Source organism: Mirounga angustirostris, unplaced genomic scaffold, assembly GCF_029215605.1.
Source record: "Mirounga angustirostris isolate CCGP_5_RB_7025 unplaced genomic scaffold, mMirAng1.0.hap1 SCAF_4, whole genome shotgun sequence".
Classification (NCBI taxonomy): domain Eukaryota; kingdom Metazoa; phylum Chordata; class Mammalia; order Carnivora; family Phocidae; genus Mirounga; species Mirounga angustirostris.
This window is the reverse complement of record NW_026991712.1, coordinates 79,626,814-79,653,011: the sequence shown is the minus strand read 5'-3', so window position 1 is coordinate 79,653,011 and position 26,198 is coordinate 79,626,814. Positions and strand designations below refer to the sequence as shown.

Sequence of the window (26,198 nt, the reverse complement as noted above, 5' to 3'; positions counted from 1 at the left end):
TAGCCTTGCTGGATGGAGTATTGCTGGCTGCAGATTTTTCCCATTAAGCACTTTGAATATGTTATGCCACTCCCTCTGGCTTGCCAAGTTTCTGTTGAGAAATTTCTAGTTAGCCTTATGCATTTTCCCTTGTAAGTTCAGGACTTTATTTGTCTTGCTGCTTTTAAGATCTTTTTCTTTATCATTATATTTTGCAAGTTTAATTACAATATGTCTTGATGTGGACCTGCTTTTTTAAATTTTGTTGGGAGTTCTTGTGCTTCTTGGATCTGGATGTCTGTTTCCTTCCACAGGTTAGGGACATTTTCTGCTATTATTTCTTAAAATAAATTTCCGCCCCCTTTTCCCTCTCTTCTTTCTCTGGAATTCCTTTAGTAAAAATGTTATTTCATTTGATGGAGTCATTGAGTTCCCTAAGTCAATTCTCATGTTCCATACTTCCTTTTCTCTTTTGTTCAGCTTCATTACTTTCCATTACTTTGTCTTCTATGTCACTAATTCATTCCTTTCCTTCTTCCAGCCTGCTGTTCATTGCATACAGCATGTTTCTGATCTTGTTTATTGCACTGTTCATCTCTGATTGAGTCTTTTTCAACTATTTTATCTCTGTTGTATGGGCCTCACTGATGTCTTCTATTGTTTTCTCAAGCCCAGTGAGTACCCCTATTATTGTTGCTTTAAATTCTCCATCCGGCATCTGCTTTATGTAGATCTTTGGCCATGGCCTTATCTTGTGCTTCACTTGGGATAAATTCCTCCATCTTTGCATTTTGTCTAAGTCTCTGTCATCTTCTCTGTATTAGAAAAGCCAGTTTTGTCTCCTGTTCCTAAAAGTAATGGCCTTATGAAGAAGAGGTGATGTAGAACCCAGGGCCTGGCACTTCAGGGAATGTCTCCGGTGTATGTTGTGTGTGCTCTGCTGTTATGTTTTGTCTCCTCTGTCCTTTGGACCAGTCGTCTGCAGAGCCTTTCCTTTCCTGCTCTGGGCAGTGTTTGGTCCCTGGCTTGATTGTGTGAAAAGTAGAATACAAGAAGATAATAGTGATGCAAGTTACTACTGTTGCTTACAGTTGTCATTTCCCCTTAATAATAAAAAAAGAATGTAGAGCACTACTATACTGAGAGATTTTTTTTTTTTTTCCTGTTGGGTGCCTTTAAATAATAGGTAAAGTGGAAAAAACTCTGAATGAAGATTAAGATGACATATTTTGTTTTTCAGAATCCCTCCTTTGTGGGTTGATTTTTCTTTATGGACTGTTTGTTTTTCTCATTCCCTAAAATGAGCCTGAGTCTCTTTCAGAATTTTGTAGTAAAACCCAAGACTGTAATATACGCAAGTTATTTTGAAATGTGGAAAGTAATACAGCACTATAAATGATTATCTTCACTACCATTATTTAAATGTAAGAAATAATTCCTTGGACGACAAGGCTTTTTTAAGGACAAAAGAGCCCCATTCAAGTTAAGTACTAAAACATGGAAATTACACTTCACACTGAAGTACTATTTAGTTATGTTGTGCAATGGACTGAATGTCTGTGCTTCCCCAAAATTCATATGTTGAAACTCTAATCCTAATGTAAGGGCATGGAGAGGGGGTACCTTGAGGAGCCCTCATCAGTGGTATTAGTGTCCTTCTTATGGGTTTAGGGCCCTTAAAAGAAGAGGTCTGAGAGAACCAGCTAGTGTTCTTACGACCTTGTGGCAAAACAACAAGCCCTCACCCCAGAAAGCTCTCCCAGAATTGGGCCATGCTGGCACTCTGATTTCCGAGTTCCAGTCTCCAGAACTGTGAGAAAAAAAATTTTTTTTTTTTTAGTTGGATAAACAAGTTTATTTGTAAATGTAGTCAACATACATAATTCACTTCAACAGAAGGATACATTTTAAAATTACTCAGAAAGCCATCCATAAGTGATGTTCCCAAGACTGTATGTCAGATGTAACCTAACCTGATGCCATCTTAACTGGCATAGTTAGTTTAAATGGGAGAGAAAAACAATAACAATATAACTGAGGAGGATTTAAGCAGATTTTTATATTACAGTGGCTCAAGTTTGTTCCATTGAATTTTTTCACCAAGGTTTAACTGCGGAAATCTTTGAGTTTCTGCAAAACATGAAGAAACTTGTAGGACAGAAGAGTCTAATCATGAAGGACACCTTAGGGGGTTTACCTATAGGACAATGAGATCCAAATGAGTCTGCTTTTGAAGCAAATAAAAGCTTTTTCTGAGCTTACAAAGCAATTGTAGACACACTGAAAACTGAATTGTAAAGTGTTTTCAAGTGAATGGAACAGTTTTTATTTGTCTGTTTATAATATGACCCACTGTTGGTAGAAATCATTAAATGTACTTAAAAAGATGGCAAGATGTGAAAACATAAGATATTTATGAGCCAGTATAGAAGATATATATTGCAAAAATAGGGTCTTTTTAAAATTTTTTCTTTTGAAGAAAGAATAGCTGCCTGTAGTTTGGTTTTATTTTTAGAAGGGTGCATGGAAAAGATTTGGTGGGATGGTGCACAAAATTTAAGAATGGATCCAACTGACTTTTGTGCAAGAGACTGTAGTCCTATTCAAGTAATTGTTCAGGATATAAATGAACAAATTTCCTCAAGCATTTATGTATGAGGATGGAAGAAATAGTAGTAGTGTTTCCAGAATAAGTAGCATAGAAATCACTGAAGGAAAACACGAAACACTGAAAAAAAGTAAATTCTTACTTTCAGTATGAATTTGTAATGAATTGCTGAATATAATGTGTATGAATTGCTGATGTAATATTCAACTAAAAATTACCTGTAGAAATGGTTATGAATTTGGGATGCTCCATGTTGGAGAATTAATTTCTGCTAGGACCCAATAATTTAGATGAATGTGGTATTATCAGAAGTTTAACGTTGAAATAATCTCTTTCTCATAGTCTATTTTTTAGAGAATTATAAATCATACAATTATCAAGTTTTTTATTTTTAGCATTTCTTAGTTCCAAAGATAAATTATGACTTGATGACAAAAAATATCCTTCTTTTCTCAGCCAATTTCGAAGTTTAAGAACAGTTCTAGGGCGCCTGGGTGGCTCAGATGCTTAAGCGTCTGCCTTCGGCTCAGGTCATGATCTCAGGGTCCTGGGATCGAGTCCCGCATCGGGCTCCCTGCTCCTTGGGAGCCTGCTTCTCCCTCTGCCTCTCTCTCTCTCATGAATAAATAAATAAAATTAAAAAAAAAAAAAGAACAGTTCTAAATATAGTGTATGTATATATATGTATATGTGTGTGTGTGTGTGTGTGTATACACACAGAGTATAAAGAAAAGTTTCTTTGAATTCTGATTCAGAGTGGAAAATTTTAAGAGAAATTCCACCCATAAAGAATTTTGGCAGGTACCTGAGTAGAAAGAAACTTTTATGTAAAGTCAATATTTGTTTTAAGTGTGCTATATTTTTTCAAACTTGTTTATGTTGCAGTATTTGTTTCAATGATTATCCTTGGCATACTCAAACTTATGTATTAATATTTATATGAATATTTTGAATGATTTAAATATTACATTTTGGGAAAAATGTATTCCTTTTTGGTGTGTGAAGAGCTATTGGAACTCTTCTTGCTTCTCACAAATCCTATAATTGTCATTATTTTTCTTATGGGAGTAAGAATTTCAGATTAATTAAAGCATAGCATTAACCCCAGGCAAGGAGACAGATTTAATCTTTGTTGTCTCCTGATACTCTTTTAAATTATTTTCATGGCTTCAACATATTTCTAGTGAGCTCAAAATGTTTCTACTGATTTGATCTTACTGATCAAGAAGAGGCCATCTGCCAAACTAATTTACTCTAGAGGATTTAATGAACAATACATTCTTTTCCAAAGGACTGCATTTCAAGAGAGAGTCAAATAATGCTTCTTAATACAGTGGAGAAAGCATGGATGTGGGATTTAGACAAGCCATTTTTCATAATGAGATCTTCATTATGTGATCATGAACAAGTTATTTCTTTGAGCCTCAGTTCTTGTTTAAAAATCATCATACAATTTGGGGGAGAATTTAACATGAATATATTTATTCATCTATTTCTCAGGGATTGTGCTAGGTTTTGGAGGTTCTATGAAACAAAAGCCTATTTTCACATACAGTTCATAGTCTAACAAAGGAGATAGATATTCATTACAGTTTTATACAAAATAGTAACCAATCACACTACTGTTCTTTTGCAGGGAGTGTATAATGAGCCATGTGCCCAGTAAACAAAAGGTCACAGTATATCTAGAGATTACAGAAGGTATTAGGGAGTTATTGATATTTTGTACTGAGTTTTAAAAATATATAAAGCTGCCTCACACAAAATTGGTGACTCAGCTGAACGAAATATGTCTCAAATGGTAGAATTTTTGACTCCTTGTTACCTGCATGGGAGAGATACTCGGGGATAGGTAGGTATCTAGTCACACTCCATTGCTGATGATAGTCTCTACTCTACAAGTGGATTTCTGCTACTGGTCTTTGAAAGTTTAATTAGCTTTCTTATTTTTTGAACAGACCCCAGACATTTTTTTTTTAATTTTAAGTAGTGTCTGTCGCTGAAACACACCACATAGCTACACACACACAAACACACACACACACACACACACACACAGTCTAGTATAGGAACCAGAGTTGGTTAATTGAGAACATTGGTTAGAAAGGGAATCTTTAAAAATGACATATTCTCCTAAATATATTGGCATCAACTTATAATTGTATATTTACTTGTCAATCTTTTGCAATAAGGCCAAGGCATTTTCTTTGATTATGGACTTGCTGATTATGGTGTTATCATTTTTTTCGTTGCATAAATGATACCTGGTTTGCACTTTCTGTACTACATTTCCATATTCAGGATTTTTCAGACAAAGTAATATTTAGATTCTCGATAAGCAACTTGAATGCAGAGGTTTCTTTTATATTTTTATGAGTTTTTCAAGCTTTTAAGGTTGTCTTGCTTTAATTTTGATAACATTTTTGCTTAACAACTCACCTTCATTATGTCTGTCCAAACATTCATAGATTTCATTGTCCCAATTCTGTATTTTGGCATGGATATTTCAACAATTTAAGTATGTTTTTCAATATTGCATTAGGAAGTCACACTAACACATCATGCTGGAACAAACAGGTTTGGAGACAGGCACAGTTGATTGACTCATGGTACCAACATGAATTTTTCTAACTGGCAAGAGAGGAAGTGCGTGGGCATCCTGTAACCAGCTGACAAGATGCATATAGAGCACATAGCAACAGTCAATACAATTAAAAGACTTCTCCATTCTAAAACAGGACAGTTTCAGAGCTTAAATTTTCACTATCTATAAAGACAATATTACTAATATCCATTAAAATAATTTTAAATGCCCTTTAATATTTTCATCTTCTAAGTATCTTTATATTGTATGGAAGTCCCTCAAGACTGTCATAATTTGCCAAAAAAAAAAAAAAGTAACTTGATCAAACTGGAGAAAGAAGACCTGGACCCCTCCCTCCATGTTATATTAGATTTCTATACAGAATATCAACAACATAAACAGATGGATAGATACATAGATAGGTAGGTAGGTAGATAGATAGGTAGACTGCCAGAGAGATAAATCAATTTGCCCATGGATGTTATTTAAAAGTCAGTTTTTAAATGTAATTTATATATTTTTTTTAAAGATTTATTTATTTATGTGAGAGAGAGAGACAGAGACAGAGACAGAGGAAGGGAAGGAGGGAGAGAAACTCAAGTAGACTCCATGCTGAGTGTGGAGCCTAACATGGGGCTTGATCTCATGACCCTGAGATCACCACCTGAGCTGAAATCAAGAGTCGGATTCTTAACCAACTGTGCCACTCAGGCACCCCTAAATTTAATTTGATTTTAAATACTTCATTGTTATTAGCTTATTTTTAATAACTCTACAATTAATACTCTCACTTTATTTGAGATTTAAGAGTAAGTCACCTCAAAGCTTATTTTAAGGACTAAAGTAGCTTAAATTATGAATCATGGTTTTAGAAAGAAAAATTCACAAAGGAATTTTAGAATCAAATGAAGATATGTTTAAAATATTTAGTTTTAGGGACGCCTGGGTGGCTCAGTTGGTTAAGCGACTGCCTTCGGCTCAGGTCATGATCCTGGGGTCCCGGGATCGAGTCCCGCATCGGGCTCCCTGCTCGGCGGGGAGTCTGCTTCTCCCTCTGACCCTCCCCCCTCCCATGCTCTATCTCATTCTCTCTCACAAATAAATAAATAAAAAGAAAAAAAAATCTTAAAAAAAATAAAATAAAATATTTAGTTTTAGCATCTCACAAATAATTTCCCTTGATAAATGCTAATTATTTTGTTTTTGCCTTGGGTGTTCCCAATGCCATACTTTAAATGATGAATCAGTATCCATATCATTGATCACATCCAAACTGCCTAATGTAGTGTACTAAATATTTGCATCAGATGAGGATCGAGATTCAGAGGCAGTAACCTTCCATGGGTTCACAAAAGCCCTGCCTTGCAGAGTTTTCTGTCTTCAAATGCTTGGGCCAATATGATATACTTACTGAACAGAACTTTGTTAAAAGGTATTGAAGCAAAACAGAGCATTTTTCTGTTTAAAAAAATACTAGGGCACTGTTATTTATTTGACTTGACATGCTGAGTAAAGTCAAGCTGCCTTTGGAAGAATGAAGAAATGTTACAAAATACAAGACAGGTTATATTCTGGTATTTCAGAGGCTAGGTCAAAGGCTGATATAGTAAGAGTAACATACATTTGCCATCCCTGGCAATAATTTCATAAGGGATTTGGATTGATTTGATGTCTAAAAACAATAGTAGGAAAGAAATGTGGAAACAAGGATTATCACTGTTTTAAAGATGACTGCTATAATAATCTAGATTTATATTGTAAAAAGTGTCTTTGAAGACACTTTTCCCCTTTGAAAGGGGAAAAAAAAAAAAAAAAGAGCCAAGATTTATACCTAAATAAAACAATAACAAAAGTGTGATCTGATAGTCTATTTTTGTGACATTATTAAAGCTAAAAATACTTTATATATTTTTGTTCCATTTATCAAATCTTTGTTGAAAACCTACATGTAGCAGGTTCTTTTAATTTACTTGTGAGGTATTCTGGTCATAGGGTCTGACCAAATGTTTTTGATTTTTCTTCTAGCCAATAGGCTACTCAGGGAAACTCATCACTAAAACAACTGTGGTCTACTTTTGGAGTGGAGTAGGAGACTCTGGGCTTTTCAACAACCTGAGGATTTTCCAGGTGTGAGATGACATGACCTGCAGTGATCCTTGCATCCCTTCTGTGTATGCACATGGTCAGGCCTTCTTGTTCTTTAAACCCTGGGTCTACAGACATTTCCATTAACTGACATTAACAGATATTTCCATTTACAGATATTTTAGCCTTTGCTGGCATGCAGTCTTTGTTGGGACCACTCAATTATACCACAGTCGTTCACTCGTGTCATAGACAATACACAAATGAATGGGTGTGGCTGTGTTCCAATCTTATCTACAAAAACAGGCTGCTGGCTAAATTTGGCCACTGGCTAAATTTGGGTGGGGTTGCCATATTTATATAAAAAAAATGCAGGACACTTACCTAAATTGGAATTTCAGATAAATGCAATTAACTTTTTTTTTTAGCATGAGAATATCCTAAAAAATTTTTTGTTTATATGAAATTCAAAGTTACTTGAGTATCTTGTATTTTATCTGGCAACCCTACCTTCAGATTATAGTTTGATGATCTCTGCTTTACACAGATTTTTTTTTTTTTAAGAAATTCAGTATTATCTCAAGACTCCTAGAAGAATCACCTCTGTTGGTTAAGCAGTAATGCTAATAAATACACATCAGTTTTGGTGGGGTTCTTTTGTTTTTTTGTTTTTTTCCTTTTCCTGTCTTACTCTCTGAATGTGAGGACATTTGCTTTCTGGGTTCACCTCCTAAATAAGCTTCTGTACCTCCTGGCTATGACCTAAATTGTATGCTCCCTAACAGTGTTAAAGGTGGTAAAGCCTCAACCCCCAAGTTGACTGCATTTAAAGAGAGGACCTTTAAGGGTAAATTAAGGTTAAGTGACATCGTAAGGGTGAAGTCCTAATTGGATTAATTTCCATATAAGAAGAGACACCAGAGAGCTCTTTCTCTCCTTACATGCTCAGAAGAAAAACCACTGGCCATCTGCAAGCCAGGAAGAGTCCTTACCAGAAGCCGTCTAGAAAGTACCTTAATCTTGAACTTCTAGCCTCCAGAATGTGAGAAAATATTTTCTGTTGTTTAAGTCACACACTCTATGGTATTTTGTTGTGGCAGCCCTAGCCGACTAATACACTCACCCTCCCTAGTGAAAATTTTTAATAGAGAGAGAAAAAGATGATCACAGGTGAAACTGCATTAACATTTGCCAAGGCCCAGGGGAGGACAACTGCTACAGTCCAAGCAAAAATCCCAGAATATGGAAATCAGGATTGATGAATAAGATATGGGGGACAATTCCATCATCAAATAACAGGAATTGAAATGGAAAGGTAAAAAAAAAAAAGAAAGAAAGAAAAAGGAAAAAAAAATGAGTCTATTAAAAAGTAATGGAAGTTTCCAAGACTTAGAATGAAAGAACTCACATAAGGAGATATAAAAAAGCAATCCTTTAGGCCAAAACAATATAGTCATAACACAAATAACTCTATGGTGATACATTTGAGAAAGAAAATATATTATTTAAAGAATATATAATTTGTCAAAAATATATATATAATTTGTCAAATCCTATTGCTAAGAGGTAGAAAACGAATAATTCAGTAATACTGGAAAAAGGGTCAAATACAAAAGACAGGTGTTAAACCTTCAGAGAACAGATGATTTAGTTCAACATTCAAGGAATTTGAGATTTCAGAAAATATAGCTGGCATATATTTTGTATGAGAGTGTTATTAGGATATGACTACAAATAAATTTGACCTAAGTATAGATATAATTATTCTAATTATAATGGTAGTAAATTGAATCTAAGATTATACCAAAAGAATAATATAGCAAACCAGGTAGGCATGCATAGATGACTCAATTCTAAATACATTAAGTTAGAGGAAAAAAAGAGTCAAGTTAATATAATCCCCAGACCAACGGATTTTATGATAGCATAAAATGAAGCACCAGATTAATTGGACCTAACACTGCAGGGGTAAAAATCTTAATTGAAATACTACTTAATAAAATTAAAAGATATATATTAAAAGAGTTATGCAGCATAACCAAGTATTTAATTTTAAGTATGCATGAATGGTTCAACTTTACATAAATTATTTTTATTATTTATTCATAATAGAAAAAATCCTCTCAAAATGTCATTTGATAACATTAAATGACCATTTCTTTTAAAAACTAATTAATTAGGAATAGATTTGAAGTACTTAGACATTGTAATGCTTGCTATTTTCCTACAGCAAATAGATAATACATTAAATGTTAAAACACTAAAACAGCTATTATTGAAATCAGTACAATTCAAGTCAGAGTGTTATCCCCGCTGTGGGTACATACTGGATTATTTTGTGGATGCTAACTAGTAATAGTCACCCAAGAATAATACAAAAGTAAGTACATAGGATAAGAGACACAATCATTTATTTTCAAATACATTATTGCAGACCTAGAAGGTCAAACATTCAGCTATAAAGCAATTGGTATTATTTTAGATAATTTCATCAGACAACTAGCTAAAAAGTAAATATTTAAGACAAGTACTTTTTTATATTAAGAATAAGCAGTAAAAGAATGAATTCATTCTTAAGAGTAACAAACATGCTAAAAATAGTTAAAAAATAAATGTAACTGGAAATGTATAGGGTTTATAATGAAAGACCATGTTGAGATCATGAATTTAAAGTGAAACAAGCCAGGCGTGCCTGGGTGGCTGAGCTTGTTAAGTGGCTGACTTTGGCTAAAGTTACAATCTCAGGGTCCTGGGATCTGGCCCCAAGTCCAGTCCTCTGGCTCACTGCTCAGTGGGGAGTCTGCTTCTCCCTCTGCCCCTCCCCCTGCTCATGCTCTATCTCTCAAATAAATAAAATAAAAAAAAAAGAAAAGAAAAAGAAACAAGCCGTTTACTTTTCTGATGTTATCCTGCAAAATCCTGGTAATCAGATATAAGATTGGAAGAAGTGTTGATTGAATTCCACTAAAATGTGGTTTTACAATATGAGGGAGAGAATTGAGATTGTGTAAGGGCTTTTCAGGGAAGTTATCATCATGAAGATTCAAATCATATTTTGTCTGATTTCAGTTATTTAATTTCTTAGGGTTAGATTTTTGACCTAGAATATGTTTTTCTTGTAAATGTTTCATGGCCGCTTGAGAAAGCTTAATGTGATGCTGGGTCACTAATCTATAATGCTCATGTTGATTGATGGTGGTGTTGAGTTCTTCTATATCCTTGCTTATTTTTGTCTAGTAGTTTTTTTTTTTTTTTAAGACTTTTATTTATTTCATAGAGAGAGCACATGAGCAGCGGGGAGGGACAGAGGGAGAAGCAGGCTCCCTGCTGAGCAGGGAGCCCGACATGGGGCTCAATCCCAGGAGCCTGGGATCATGACCTGAGCTGAAGGCAGATGCTTAACTGACTGATACAGTTGCTTACAGATGCTTAACTGACTGAACCACCCAGGCGCCCTTGTCTAGTAGTTTTATCAGTGGCTGAGAGATCAGTGTTGAAATCCCAGCATGGTTGTGGATGGCTTTATTTCTCCTTTCAGCTCTATCAGTTTTTGCTACTTGAATCCTGAAGCTCTGTCCATTGGGATATACACAGTTAGGATTGCTGTATCACCTTTGTGGATTGATTCTTTTAGCATTATATGATACCCATCTTATTTGCTAGTAATTTTCTTTGCTATAAAGTCTAATTTATCTTATAATCAGGGCTTTACTGCTTGCATAGCTGCTGGTAAACAGAACATCACCCGTATCCCGTTTGTGACATGCTGTCGGGGCAACCAGGACTTCCATGATGCCTGTAGATCAGCTCACCCACCAGGCCAGCTGTTAAGTGGAGCAGGGCATCTGGGCTTCACTGCAGTGCTGCTCCCAAGGATTGAACCACTGACAGGGCTCCAGTGTGCGTGACAGGATTCCTACAAGGTCTCTGGTGGGCTTCCCATTCCCAACCTTTTGTCTAGACAGGCAGATTCTTTTGGCAGTCCCTGTAGGTCTCTTTGATCCCCAGTCCAACATTATGAAAAAGAAAAAACCCTACAGTTACCACATTGTTTTCCTTCCTTAAGTCCTGAGTTCTTTAGATAATAGACCTTGCCCTACCTCTAACCCCTGCTGCCCCGGCCAGATTTCAGAGCCCTTTTAATTCTTTTATGCTGAATAATTTCCAGGACAATATCCATTTCCTCTAAATAAAGCTAGCAAAAAAAGCAAGGAAAAGTGAGTCTATTATATCTTGTTCTGGAATCAGAACCAGTGCAACTTTTCAAATGGTTTTGTTATAGAAAATTATAATTATTTAGTACTTTTCAACAATTGAAATTTGTTCACATATGAAAAATCATTTAGGGCTTGACTCACCAAGAGATGTCAGATATTAATATGTCTTGTGCTAATACTAAAAGAACAGAGGCCTTAATGAATGGTCCTGCCCGATGTCCCATGTTGCCTTATACCTGGGCCATCTTCCTGGTTGGAAGGCCAACCCTTCATGGTTGCCTGGAAGGGTTTATTTATGAATCTAAACAACGAGGTTGCAAAGCCTTGTGCATAGCTTATGCTTGAATAAATCATCTTTGAATATTTTTTCTATTGTACTTATGCAGTAGTCAAAATGAGAAACATTTAAAAAGCTTAATTAATATCAAAAAGTGTGAACTCTAGTCCTACCTTTTAGTAAAAAGGTGTGACTCTGGCCTTGTCATTCGTCTTTCTGGACTCCAATTTCTTGTACTCTTTTGAACAATTGGTCTATGATATAATTGCCTATGGCCAAGTGTATTCATTACACAGAATTTTGGTTTGAAAATAATCAAGTGTCAATCATCCTAGCCACAGTTTTGAGGTCATGTAAAATATGCCATCATGCAGCATAAAAAAAAGCATTATTTAAGTATTCATTCTTCACTAAAGTATTACGTATTTAAGTCGCTATGCTTATGGCACTGTTTTAAGTGTGTTCACATGTCTTTTTATTTAACCTGTTATGAGATATGTTCCATTTTCATCCCTGTTCCACATTAAAAAATACAGGTAGACATTACTGACTTCCAATTGCTAATAAATGGTCAAATTTCTGATGCTGGATTCTAGACACCATGATATGAACCATTATAACTAACACAGTCTAGCATTTTACGCTTTACACATGACTTTTTTCTATTTAATACTTGCCATGACTCTGTGATGTAGGATTTACTCGGAACTGCCTGGCTCTGTTTCCTTGTTTGCAGAGCAAGAAGATAAGATCAGATGAAACCTCCAAAATCCTCTTTAGCATAAAACTGGTCCTTCTTCCTGACTTCTCAGTGGCCCTGACTTGTCCCCAGCTATGCTGCTAGGTCTTTTATTTCTATGACTCTTAACTTTGCTTACTCTGCTTATGATTTAAGAAACATTGACTTTGTGTTGGAAAGGATTTTGTATAGATAGGATAAAATTCTCACCCACTTCTATGTCTTCAGTCATTGCCCACATCATTTTGAATCTATAAATTTATTTATTTTATTTTTTTAAGATTTTTGTATTTATTTGTCAGAGAGAGAAAGACCAACCACAAGCAGGGGGAGCGGCAGGCAGAAGGAAAGGGAGAAGCAGGCTGCCCGCTGAGCAGGGAACCCGATGTGGGGCTTGATCCCAGGCCCCTGGGATCGGGACCTGAGCCGAAGGCAGAAGCTTAACGACCAAGCCACCCAGGTGCCTCTGAGTCTATAAATTTATAAGAAATTTGAATATTCACTTTCTCAGTATGCGCTTGGCATGCTCACTGGATGCATGCCTATGTGAAGTTTTATATTTTAAAAGTCTACCTGTCTCTTCCTCTTGATGGTTATATTTGTTAATATGCCAAAAATGTTTTGTTTTAATCTCATCTTCTGTGAACATTTCCCTATGAGACTTAGGGTGATTGTTGCTTTTATTTCTATGCTGATACAGGAGTTATATTTCATTAGCTTCCTGAGTTTTAATCTCTCATTCTAAAAATTTACACATGATTCTACCTGATCATGCCATTAACAGAATAATCTCTAGTAGAACTATGAGACAGAGAGTTATAAAATATTTCAGCATTTTAAGTGGAAAAATTTGTGTTTCACTTATAGAGGACCAGAGATTCTGAACATTTATATATATATATTTAAGGCTAGGACTCATTTTCTCAGTGGAGAATGAGGTACACCACAGCATGAAAAATATTATATTTGACAATGTTTTAAATTAGGTTAATATTGTAAAACACGCTTTAATAGTATTGGAACCAACATATTTTATTTTTTCTGCTTGACAAAGTTCTGATCACTAAGCTGAAGGAGAACCACTCTTTGTCATTGTTTTACGCATGTGTAAAAATGTTCAAATACCTTTTTAGATATCATTTCCAGAGTGTGCACACAATTTGGACTTGTTATAGAATAAAAACAATTTAGCCTAAGAATGGAAGCAATTTATTATTTTAACTTTAGAATCCAAAATTATATTTCAGCATATCATAAAATACAAGGCTAAGCTTACTGTAAGATGAAAACCTATGTGATTCTTCAGAGTTTCAGAACATTAAAAAAAAAAAGGAAGAATTACTCTTTATTTAAGACTGATTCATAACTTCAGTATGTGTCATATTTTCCTTTGTTTTCCTTATAAAAAGCATAAGATGTAAGGTGTTTGAACCACATAAAGGAAAGCACCAATATCTCAGAGTAAACCAGTAAATAGTTATTAGACTAAGACACTGTGCCAGCCTTCCTCTTCACTGGATTGGTGTCTGAATCCTAGAATTCATTTTTAACAAATAATTTTTCCAAACACTTTAATTTAGCATCACAGATACAGCTGTCATCGAATTTATGAAGGGAGCAACTAAAATTGCTGTAGGTCACTAAGCTTAGTTATTCTCTCTGTTGCCCCTAGACTGTAACAGTGAGCATTTGCCAGTAACTTAAAAGTCTCAGGAAGTAGGAGGAAAGTAATGTTTCCTTTCTTTCCAGAGCAGGTCTCAGGTTATGTTTTTGTTCCCCCTCACAGTCTAATAGGTACTGGTTGGATGTGTAATTAGCAAAACTGAGGCCTGCTAAGTACACCCTCACTTGGTAAGAGCTAAGTGAGTGTTGGTACTTGAGGAGGAAAGAGACCCTGAGTAAGGTATAACCATGCTTTGAGGTTCCATTTATCATAAAGCCTCTACGTGTTTCCCTATTTTTCAAATTTATGATTTGAAAATGATCCATGTGATTATGAAAGCTAAGGCTGCACACCTGCAACTTGGAAACATGATTTGCTGACTTTCTGGTCAACTTGGAATATCCTCGTTGTTCAGATCTTAGAAGTGTCTGAAGCCACTAACGGTCCACTGGCAATGGACTCTACCATTTCAATGGCTGGAGGAGGTAATTCAGTTCCAACAAGCAGTTTGTTTTACTTCTTTTTTTTTTTATTACATTTTTCATAATCTCCAATATTTTATTTCAAATAAATGATAATAACAGGAATTAAAATTTGTTGTCAAGTGCTATTCTCAGTACTTTATTGCTTTGCTGACGTAGAGTCATTTTATCCTTACAATGTCCCTATGAGGTGGACACAATTGTTCTCTCTTTGTAAAAGAAAATAGAAACAAGAGAATTTTACTTATTTTTTTATAGATTTATTTATTTATTTTAGAGAGAGAGAGCATGTGCACGCTAGTGGGGGAAGGGGCAAAGGGAGAGAACCTTCAAGAGACTCCCCACTGAGCATGGAGCCTAATGTGGGCCTTGATCCCAGGACCCCGAGATCATGACCTGAGCTGAAAGCAAGAGTCAGATGCTTAACCAACTGAGCCACCCGGGAGTCCCAAGAGGATTTTACTCAAGGCTGCATAAGTAGTGAATTGCTGAGCTGGGTTATGTAAGGATGCTGACTACAGAGCCCGGTTCTTCATCTTCTTCCATATGGCCTGCAAAAAATCTGGAGAAGTTTGAAAGAAAGATTGAATAATTCTTTTCTTTTCTTTTTATAGTTCATAAAAATTGAAATTCATTCTTAAATTCCATAGATGCTGGTTTTTCAAATGACAAAAATGTATCCGCTTTTTGTTAACATTCTAAAGAGATGGGTATAATATTATGTGCATTTTGAAAACAAAAATTAACTTCTTTAATGGAATTGGAAGCAGAATAATGAAATCTAAAACGACTATGTATTAGTCTTGAATATGGATGTACTGTGTTTCAGTTGAATGACAGAATCTTACCTCTGACTAGCTCAGGAAAATATCGGTGTTATATTGGCTAAGGAAAATTAAGGAAGAGTCAAATTCCCAATCTGCTGGGATTTGAGGCACATAGCTGGCTTCAGAAACATCTCAAACAAACAAACAAAAAAATAAAAAAATCAAACCCGGGAACAACCCCAAAAAACCTTCTAGAAATCATTTTCCATTTATTATTTCCTGAGTTTTCTCTTGAGTAGCCTTTTTTTTCCTCTCACAAGCTTTCTCTACATAGTGGGAAAATGCAGCCAGTGGAGGTGCTCAATTCTATATTTTATCACTGCTACAACTGGAAGAAGACTGATTGTCCTTTTCAGTTGCAATTTGAAAAATTTCAGGAAAGCACTCAGGATGCTGTTCCTGGGGAGTGGCCTCCTTGGGCTAGTCACATGTCTCAGCAGCACTGCTGTGTTCATAGGAGGCTTTTGGATGAATCTGGTTCATAGGATCAGTGGAGGTTAAGTGGTGAGGGAGTGGATCTGAACACACCAGACTCATGAAAATGACCTTGCCTCCAAGAAAATAATAATATGATACAGTGACAAGAGCAGAGGATTTAAGAGTTAAAGAAATAGTGATTCAAATCATGGTTCAAATAATCACTACTTGGGCGATTGAAGTTAGTTTGTAAATCTCTTTTCACATTGGTTCATTCATCTAAAAAAAATGTTCTGATAACTAAATGAGAAAATATGTAAACAAGCCATAGCTAGCATTAGGCTAGGTAGGTGTCATTTTTATCTAAGCCCTTGTATTGTCCATGTACTGTCTAAACCCCTATCAGTCCATATAAGTTCACTCTATAAATCCAGTTAATAGCCCCTTTTCAGATGAGAAACTGAGACATTTGAAAGTTAAACAAGATGATCTATACTCATATTTAGTAAATTTGGGAGGCAGAATATGTAGATGTCCAGGAAATATCAATCATTTATAATATGAGCTCAAGGTTCATTAATCTTCAAAATATGCTTGCTCTACCAGGAGAGCTCAGTTCTCAGAGGTAGCACATGCATTATGTACTTTTGTGAATCTGACTCAGAATTTCCATAATTATAAAAATATCCCTCATGCTTCATAAATGATTGCTCATCACTAGTCTTGTGCATAATTCAGTATCATACCTTGAGAGACGTAGTGGCTGAGAGCATCGACTTGGGAGCCAGTGTACCTGGGTTAAAAGTGTAGCTTTGCCATTTTTACCAAATGTAATTCCTTGACCATGTTGCTCAACATATTTGTGTCTTGGGTTTCTTTCTTGTCAAAAGTTAATAGTAACAATATCTACCTTTCAGAAGTATTATAAGGAAAGCATGAATGAATCAGCACTTGTAAAGGCTCTGAATAATCCCTGACCCTTAGTAAGCACTCAAAAAATAGCTGCTACCCAATCAAACAAACAAACAAACAAATAGCTGCTACCATTGCTACTAACTACTATGATCTCTACTACCACCACCACCACCACCACCGTCACCACCACCACAGTCACCACCACCACCGTCACCGCCGCCGCTGCCGCCACCGCCATCACCGCCACCATCACCACCGCCACCACCACCATCACCGCCACCACCATCACCACCACCACCCTCACCACCACCACCACCGCCACCGTCACCACCGCCACCACCGTCACCGCCACCACCATCACCGCCACCACCGCCGCCAACACCCTCACCGCCACCACCACCGCCGTCGCCGCCGCCGCCACCACCGCCGTCGCCGCCGCCACCGCCACCACCGCCCTCGCCGCCGCCACCACCACCACCACCACCACCACCGCCCTCACCACCACCACCACCCTCACCATCACCACCACTACCACCACCACCCTCACCACCGCCACCACCGTCACCACCACTGTCACCACTGCCACCACCACCACCATCACCACCGCCACCACCAACACCACCACCACCACCCTCACCACCACTACCACCCTCACCACCACCACCACCGTCACCACCGTCACCATCGCCACCGCCACCACCGTCACCACCACCACCGTCACCGCCACCACCGTCACCACCACCACCGCCACCACCGTCACTGCTGTCACCGCTGCCGCCGCCACCACCATCACCACCGCCGCCACCACCACCCTCACCACCATCACCACCCTCACTACCACCACCACCACCACCGTCACCACCACCACAGTCACCACCACCACCGCCGTTGCCGCCGCTGCCGCCACCGCCATCACCGCCACCATCACCACCGCCACCACCACCATCACCGCCACCACCATCACCACCACCACCCTCACCACCACCACCACCGCCACCGTCACCACCGCCACCACCGCCACCGCCACCACCGTCACCACCACCACCGTCACCACCACCACCGTCACCACCGCCACCACCGCCAACACCCTCACCGCCACCACCGCCGCCACCGCCACCGCCGTCGCCGCCGCCACCGCCACCACCACCCTCACCACCGCCACCACCACCACCACCACCACCACCGCCCTCACCACCACCACCACCCTCACCATCACCACCACTACCACCACCACCCTCACCACCGCCACCACCGTCACCACCACTGTCACCACTGCCACCACCACCACCATCACCACCGCCACCACCAACACCACCACCACCACCCTCACCACCACTACCACCCTCACCACCACCACCACCGTCACCACCGTCACCATCGCCACCGCCACCACCGTCACCACCACCACCGTCACTGCCACCACCGTCACCACCACCACCGCCACCACCGTCACTGCTGTCACCGCTGCCGCCGCCACCACCATCACCACCGCCGCCACCACCACCCTCACCACCATCACCACCCTCACTACCACCACCACCACCACCGTCACCACCACCACAGTCACCACCACCACCGCCGTTGCCGCCGCTGCCGCCACCGCCATCACCGCCACCATCACCACCGCCACCACCACCATCACCACCACCACCATCACCACCACCACCCTCACCACCGCCACCACCCTCACCACCACCACCACCACCACCGTCACCACCGCCACCACCCTCACCACCACTACCACCCTCACCACCGCCACCACCGTCACCACCACCACCGCCACCACCCTCACCACCACCACCACCCTCACCACCGCTACCACCCTCACCACCGCCACCACCGTCACCACCACCACCGCAACCACCCTCACCACCACCACCACCACCACCGTCACCACCGCCACCACCCTCACCACCACTACCACCCTCACCACCGCCACCACCCTCACCACCACCACCACCATCACCACCGCCACCACCGTCACCACCGCCACCACCCTCACCACCGCCACCACCCTCACCACCGCCACCACCGTCACCACCACCACCGTCACCACCACCACCACCACCAACACCCTCACCACCACCACCGCCGCCACCACCACCACCGTCGCCGCCGCCACCGCCACCACCACCCTCACCACCGCCACCACCACCACCACCACCACCACCGCCCTCACCACCACCACCACCCTCACCATCACCACCACTACCACCACCACCCTCACCACCGCCACCACCGTCACCACCACCACCGTCACCACCACCACCACCACCAACACCCTCACCACCACCACCACCACCACCACCACCACCGCCCTCACCACCACCACCACCCTCACCATCACCACCACTACCACCACCACCCTCACCACCGCCACCACCGTCACCACCACTGTCACCACTGCCACCACCACCACCATCACCACCGCCACCACCAACACCACCACCACCACCCTCACCACCACTACCACCCTCACCACCACCACCACCGTCACCACCGTCACCACCACTGTCACCACTGCCACCACCACCACCATCACCACCGCCACCACCGTCACCGCCACCACCGCCACCACCGTCACTGCTGTCACTGCCGCCGCCGCCACCACCATCACCACCGCCGCCACCACCACCCTCACCACCATCACCACCCTCACTACCACCACCACCACCACCGTCACCACCACCACCACTGTCACCACTGTCACCACCCTCACCACCACCACCGCCATCACCACCACCACCATTAATATTAAGGTTGGCTTTCTTCTTCTGAATCCACTGTTTCTATTAATCACATTTTAATTTTTAGTTTCTATTTAATTTATGTGCCTCATATTTCATGTAGTTGAGAAATATGTGCCAAGTTCTAACCTATACTAAACTGGTAAAGAAATGGTATATAACATATTAAGGGAACAAATCATGTAGCTCTGGAATGAGGGCAGTTATATGAGACAACAGATCATATTTATATGGCAGCTTGCTAGATATTTTCATAAACATACTGTAGGAAAATTTGACCTACAAGAAACACTGAAAAGTTCTTTTTTTCCCATAGTGTCATTTTTTTTTGGCCCATACTTTGAACACAGCAAACTGAACCAGACATTGAAAAGTTAGTGTTATTTATTGGACTTACTTTTACTTAAGAATATTACAGTGTCTTCTGTTTTTATTGCCAATAAATGCACACTTGTGACACAAAAAATAGTCTCTCACTACGTTATTTTTTAAATTACTTTTCCTACATAAGTGGTTGTGAATAGAGTAACAGCATCTTCAAATAGAGTCAAATATATTGTACTAGATGCCTGACTAATTTTGGCTTTTGACTTGATTCTGTAATTTATTATTTTTGTGAATTTAGACAAATTACAACCTCTGAGCCTAGTTTCCATATCTTTAAATAAAACACCTTAACTAGATGGTATCTAAGTCCCCTTGAAGTTCTGATATTCTTAGTTCTACATGTAAAACACAGAAACCCAAGTGCATTCTAGGGAAGTTAAGCTCATCTATTTATCAGCATATACAAAATTTTATATACAAAAAGAAAAAAATAATTTTTATTTTTATTTATTTTTATTTTGTGAAGATTTTATTTATTTATGTGACAGAGAGACACAACGAGAGAGGGAACACAAGCAGGGGGAGTGGGAGAAGGAGAAGCAGGCTCCCCGCTGAGCAGGAAGCCTGATGCGGGGCTCTATCCCAGGACCCTGGGATCATGACCCAAGCCAAAGGCAGACACTTAACGGACTGAGCCACTCAGGTGCCCTGAAAAAATAATTTTAAAGGAAACTGCCAGAAATAATGTTTATGTGCTTTGGAGGGTAACAGAGGCTGTCAGATAGGTCTGTGAAATAACATGATTTGGTCATGTAAATAATGATTGTGCTTATTTAGTTGTATTATGTGGAGCACTTTAGAATAGCTGGATGTTGGGAAACCAGCAACACAGATGTAGAATTTTCCCAGGATTTCTAGGATATTGTGACTGTACCAAAAGTTTGAATTTTAAATCATGAAAATAATGCAGTTTGAGCTTAAAACTAAATGAGCAATGGGAGCTGGGGGAGGTATGGAATAAGACAAGCATATTTATCTTAAATTTAAATCTCAAGTTTATGTTTCTGGATGAGAAAGCTAAGAGTAACGATCCTATATTTTGGTGGTACAAATACTGGGGTGGGGACTAACCCTGAGTAAAGCTGTTTAGCAGGTTGGCATGTGCATGCTGGCCTCTCACCTCCAGCCTCAGCACTGTGCCCACCTTCCAGTGCTTGTTACCTTTGCTCACGGCCCCTGTATATCCTCTGACACAGACACGCACCCCTTACAGGCTGTGTGCCGTGTGTGTTTCACACTCCTTAATCCATATTTTCTTTGGATAATTATTTTCAAAATTCAAGGCACATACACATCCTTGGTAATGTGCACCCTACCTCCCTTCCCCCCCACCCCCCACCAACCCTTGATTTCTATTCATTTGGCAAAGCAAATAACAAGATGGTAAGTATTTCCTGGCTTATCCCAAGCAGAAGGTCCAGTGTGCTCACATGCCTGGAGAGGGTGAGGGGATGGGAGTGGCAGAGAAAAGAGGAAGTGAGGACACTTTGAGGAACTTAAGTAGGTCACAAAGCCAGGTACACAGGAAGGGCATGGAGAAAAGCCGCTGAGCCCTGCACAGTTTGTAGATCTAAGGGCCCTGTAAACTTTGCTAAGCTGTGTGGACTCCACTCTCAAGGTAATTAGTAGAATCAAAGTCTTTTGAGCAGAAGAATGATACTTAGATTCATGTTTTAAAGAGACCTTTCTGGCTACAATACCAAGAAGTAATAAGGGGGTGGGATCAGGGGGAGATAGTTGGCGTTCTCCAGGTTGGGAGGCAGTGGCCTGGGCAGCAGCTGGTCATGGAAATGGGGACAAGAAGATCCATGTGAAAGCACTGTTGATCAATGAAGGGAGAACAGAAGTAGTAAAGAGAAGAAATTTCAGTGGTATATCTGGTAAAATGCAGTATGAGTACTTATTCTCATAGGAAATTGAGTTGTATAAGCTCCCACAAGAAGAGTATACCCAGTGACTAGGGAAGAGAATCTTTGCTTATAAAATGCGACTGGCAGTACATATATTTAACATCTATTTATTGTCTGTTATGTGCTAAATATAAATACTGCATGGATTCCAGTAGCTCATACTTCCAGCATTGTGGTAAAGATTGCATGGGAACAGGTGGCAAAGTAAGGTCATAAATACTGAACATGAAAATTAGCTCACAGGGGTATAAAACCTTAGATTCATTTGCTGTGGTTGCTACATACTTCTAAGAAGTAATGAAACTCTTCTAAAACCTAATTTGCCACTTTGTATCTAGGCATTGCAGAGGTTTATATAAAAAGGACTGCTAGCTAAGGGCAATAATTGTACTGCTCAGTGCTCCAACACACACTTGTGTCCACATATAGGAGCGTACAGACTTAATTGTCAGACAATTTAAGAAAACAAAGGTGTTCACTGGTTTCAGCGTTTCTGAAAGGTAAGACTAGGATGCTGAATAAGTCTTCTATGAATTCCTAATAACAAATAGATAAACCAATTGTACAACAGTGAGAATATCATACAGATACTCTCAACTCAGTTTTATTTGCTACTGCCAAAAATATAGAGATCAGGTATTTAAGAATATCTTTATGTTAAGAAAGTAAAAGTTCAGTCTTTTCTCACATACCTTAAAAATGAGGAGATGGCAGATTGCTAAGAAATTCCTGTTATAATCCTTCATTAATTCTCATAATTTTCGCATAAAAGCTTTCTTTCAAAATAAAATTTACCTTTTAGGTGTGTCCAAAAGCACTTGTTTTGTTTTCTTCCCAGGAAACAATGTTATCACGGAAAGCAAAGAAAGAGACATTTGCAAGGTAAAATACTTAAAAATGAATATTAGTAGTCATACTAGCAAAAGTCATGGTCATGATGATGACAATGGCAACAATTGTTCTTAACGCTTAGCACAGCACACTTGTAGAAATAATGAAATGAGGGCACAGAAAGCTAAGTGAGGGCAATATCTAGAGAACAGGGGATGCATATTGGGGTCTTCTAGTCTTTCCTGTTCAGAACCGTCAGAGCATTTGTTAAACACCAATTCCTAGCCCCTTCTCAGATGCAGTGACACAGAATCCTCTGGGAAGGGTCTCTGGGAAACTGTGGTTGATTACACTCCTTGCTCCCTTCCCCCAAGGGAGGGTATTTTTAATTAGGATATTTGGGAAACAGGTTTTTATGGGATAGTAACTTTTAAGGGGTCCTGCACGAAGAAGAACTATATTACCCACAAGTACAGTTTAAAATGCTCAAAGGTCACCACGTATTTGCTTTCTTAAATAATTTTTCCAAGACCTTGTGGGTAGTAAGTAGCAAAGCTTGGATCAAACCATTGCCGGAAGTGATTTTATTTTCAACACAACTGAATATGAATAAATATAATCCAGGGTTCTTAGTCTCTTTTTCTTAGACCATGAGAAAAGTACCTTTCAACTTTGGGCTGAATTGCATCGGCCCAAATTTATGTGTTGATGTCCCAACCCTCTGGAGCTCAGAATGTAACTTTATAGGCATTGGACTCTCTAAAGATATAATTGAATTAAAATGAGACCATTAGGGTTGACCCTCATCCAGTGGTTGGTGTCCTTATAAAAAGGAGGGATTAGCACTCAGACACCCAGGGAAGACCATGTGAGGACACGGGGAAGATGGCCTTCTACAAGCCAAGGAGAGAGGCCTCAGGAGAAACCCCCCCTGCGGGTACCTGGATCTCAGACTTTTAGTTTCCAGGACTGTGAGAAATAGATTTCTATTGTTTAAGTCACCAGTCTGTGGCACTTTGTAATGACAGACCTAGTACCTTTTTCATATGTCTATAGTATAGCATTTTGGCTAAAGGATGGGTGTAATGAATAATTGTTTAGAAATTGCTTATAGACTGTGTAAAATCATATTTGTCTGATGCTTCTGAAACATAAAAACCATGTAAAAAATTAAAACTACATATTGGTAAAACTGACATCTAAACATAAGATGATGAAAAGTAATATGCTTCTCACAACATGAGTGGAACAGATTGAAGCTTTATTTTTAATCATCTACTTATAAATTATTGATATAGCTTCAAAATATGAGTAAATAAGGCAGAAAATTATCCCATTTACATGCCAAATTACTTCCAAGGGGCTTTCCTTTTTTCCATTTTTGCTAGGCAGCGATGGAAAAAATTGTTGCCAAATTCCTAAAGAAACTCGTCCTACATGTTGAAGTTTATTGCTAAAATTGGAGTGTCAGGCTGAAGAAAGTATGAGAATAGGATTTATTCTTAAAGATGGGATTAAATACTTCCTAGAATTTTCCAAGTATTTGCTTTGTCAAAGGGTTTGTAACTGGATTACAAATTCTATTTGCTGATATGTAGTTGCTTGCACTGAACATATGTTATTTTATTTTCATGGTATATTGTCTCATAAATGATATTATAAAATAATTACTCATCTACTGATATAGCCTACCTGAAATGGCTCAGACTGCTGCTATCACATGTAAGAGTTCAACTGCTTATTCTTAAAAGCAACATTTTGGTTTTGGGTTGGAGTTCTTAAAAGAGATGATGTGGATAAGAAGTAAATTGCAGACGTCTCCTTGAATGGGAAGTGGAGTAGTGAGGAAGCATACGTGCTTTTAATGTCAGAACTCAGTCATCCATTTCCTCTAACTGTGAAATTAAATCCTGACTAAGAACCTGAGCCCTGTTGGAAGCAATTACATGTGAAATTCTAAATATAGGTGTTATCATCTCTTGTTTTTCCCATCTCTAAACAGTCTCAAAATGACTTCGTCATCATAAAAATGCATTAACTAAACTGAGGGAAAGGTTAATTTGGTCCAGTATTATTATCCTTTATTTTTGTTTCCTTACATGGCATCAGGTTTTCTCTTTACTAGTATGTGTCACATAGTAATCCCTCAAATATCTATTTAATTAATAGCTAGTAAGCTTAAATACATAGAAGATGAATTTTTTTCTGTGAAAAACACATAAAACATAAAGGATTTTTTATTTACTAAAACAACTATTGTACTAAGTACTCTACCATTGAATTCATTCTCTGTACTAAGATAAGTACTGTGGCAAGTGTTGTGGATAGAAAAATAATATGTAAACTTGCTGTTATGGGGTTCATGTTTGGTCTGATAGAAAGGTACCATTTATAATGTACTGTGTCCTCAGTGGCCACCATATGATGTGCTATGTGCTTATGGTAATTTATGCTCAGTGCTCACTGATGACATACAGAATGTCCATCATATGGCATCCTAGGTAACCATTGTATGTGCTTAGTGCCCATCATATGTTATGCTGTGCCCATCATACAGCATGCAAATTACCCATCGTATGGTATGCTGGGTGACTTTTTACACTACTCAATGCTCATTATATGGTGTGCTGAGTGTCAGTCATAAAGCGTGCAAAGTGCGATGTATGGTTGCTAAGTGATCATCATAATACATGCTAAATGCCCATCACATGGTGTGCTAAGTACCACTGTATGGCTTGCTAAGTGCTTTTGAATGGAAAGTTATGTGTGGGGTCCATGGAGGGTAAAAGGCATATTAATCTTGGGGAAATTAAGGAATGTTTCAGAGAAGGAGTAACATTCTTTGCTGCCCCTTAAATGATGAATGAAAGGCGTAGAATTGTGTTAGACAAATCTAAGTTGAGTCTCATCTCTGCATATCTGTAGCTGTGCTATTGGTCAAACTATTTAGTATGTCTGAATCACCATTTCCTGATCTGTGAAATGGGGCTAATACTATGCAACCCATATAGTTGTGGAAATGAAATAAGATACCGTATACACGACACTTGAAAACATGGCTCTAGAGTTTAGTTTTCAATCTGTGGCCTTCATCTAACTGGTAACCTTGGACAAGTTATGTGAATTCTCATTGCACATGAGTTATATGTAAATGGAAGACCACAGTTTATAGTCTCAGGGCTAATATTAGATGAGCACATTCAGGTAAATAATGCTTAGCAACATTCTTTACACATAGTAATAAGTGTTAGTAAACATTTGTTATTCTTAATTTATGGTAAATGTTCATGGCTCAATAACTAGCAACCATTACCCCTAGATATTGACCTAGAAATGTTTAAAAATATTGGAGTAGCCAGGCAGAGAAGCAAAATATACTACACAAGGAGATACATGGAATATTTTGACTCTGTTTTTAGGGTTCATTTTGAGCATATTAGAGAAAGGGCACAAGGTAGGAATGGAAAATAAACCTAGATGGCAATCATTATCATCATAATAATATTCAATGATAGTGTTATTAAGCCATT

General features: G+C 39.1%; 2 protein-coding genes across 2 annotated transcripts in view; both read left to right on the top strand.

Annotated features, from left to right (window-relative positions):
* SNTG1 (syntrophin gamma 1) overlaps window positions 1-26,198 on the top strand; it is a 957,526-nt gene that overhangs the window by 212,729 nt on the left and 718,599 nt on the right. The window lies entirely within an intron of this gene.
* On the top strand, window positions 15,743-24,695 carry LOC135364028 (basic proline-rich protein-like). The gene is made up of 5 exons (XM_064587505.1): window positions 15,743-15,880; window positions 16,989-17,304; window positions 17,719-17,997; window positions 18,412-19,381; window positions 24,671-24,695. Exons 1-5 carry the CDS (start codon window positions 15,743-15,745, stop codon window positions 24,693-24,695), a joined length of 1,728 nt encoding a protein of 575 aa, XP_064443575.1.

Bases quoted from the DNA above. Each gene is read 5' to 3' on its own strand.
- LOC135364028 (XM_064587505.1), top strand. From the start codon at position 15,743: ATGCAGCCAGTGGAGGTGCTCAATTCTATATTTTATCACTGCTACAAC. The intron at 17,998-18,411 runs CCTCACCATCAC...CACCGCCACCAT, and splicing joins GCCCTCACCACCACCACCAC to CACCACCGCCACCACCACCA. The intron at 19,382-24,670 runs GTCACTGCCGCC...ATCTCTAAACAG, and splicing joins CCGCCACCACCGTCACTGCT to TCTCAAAATGACTTCGTCAT.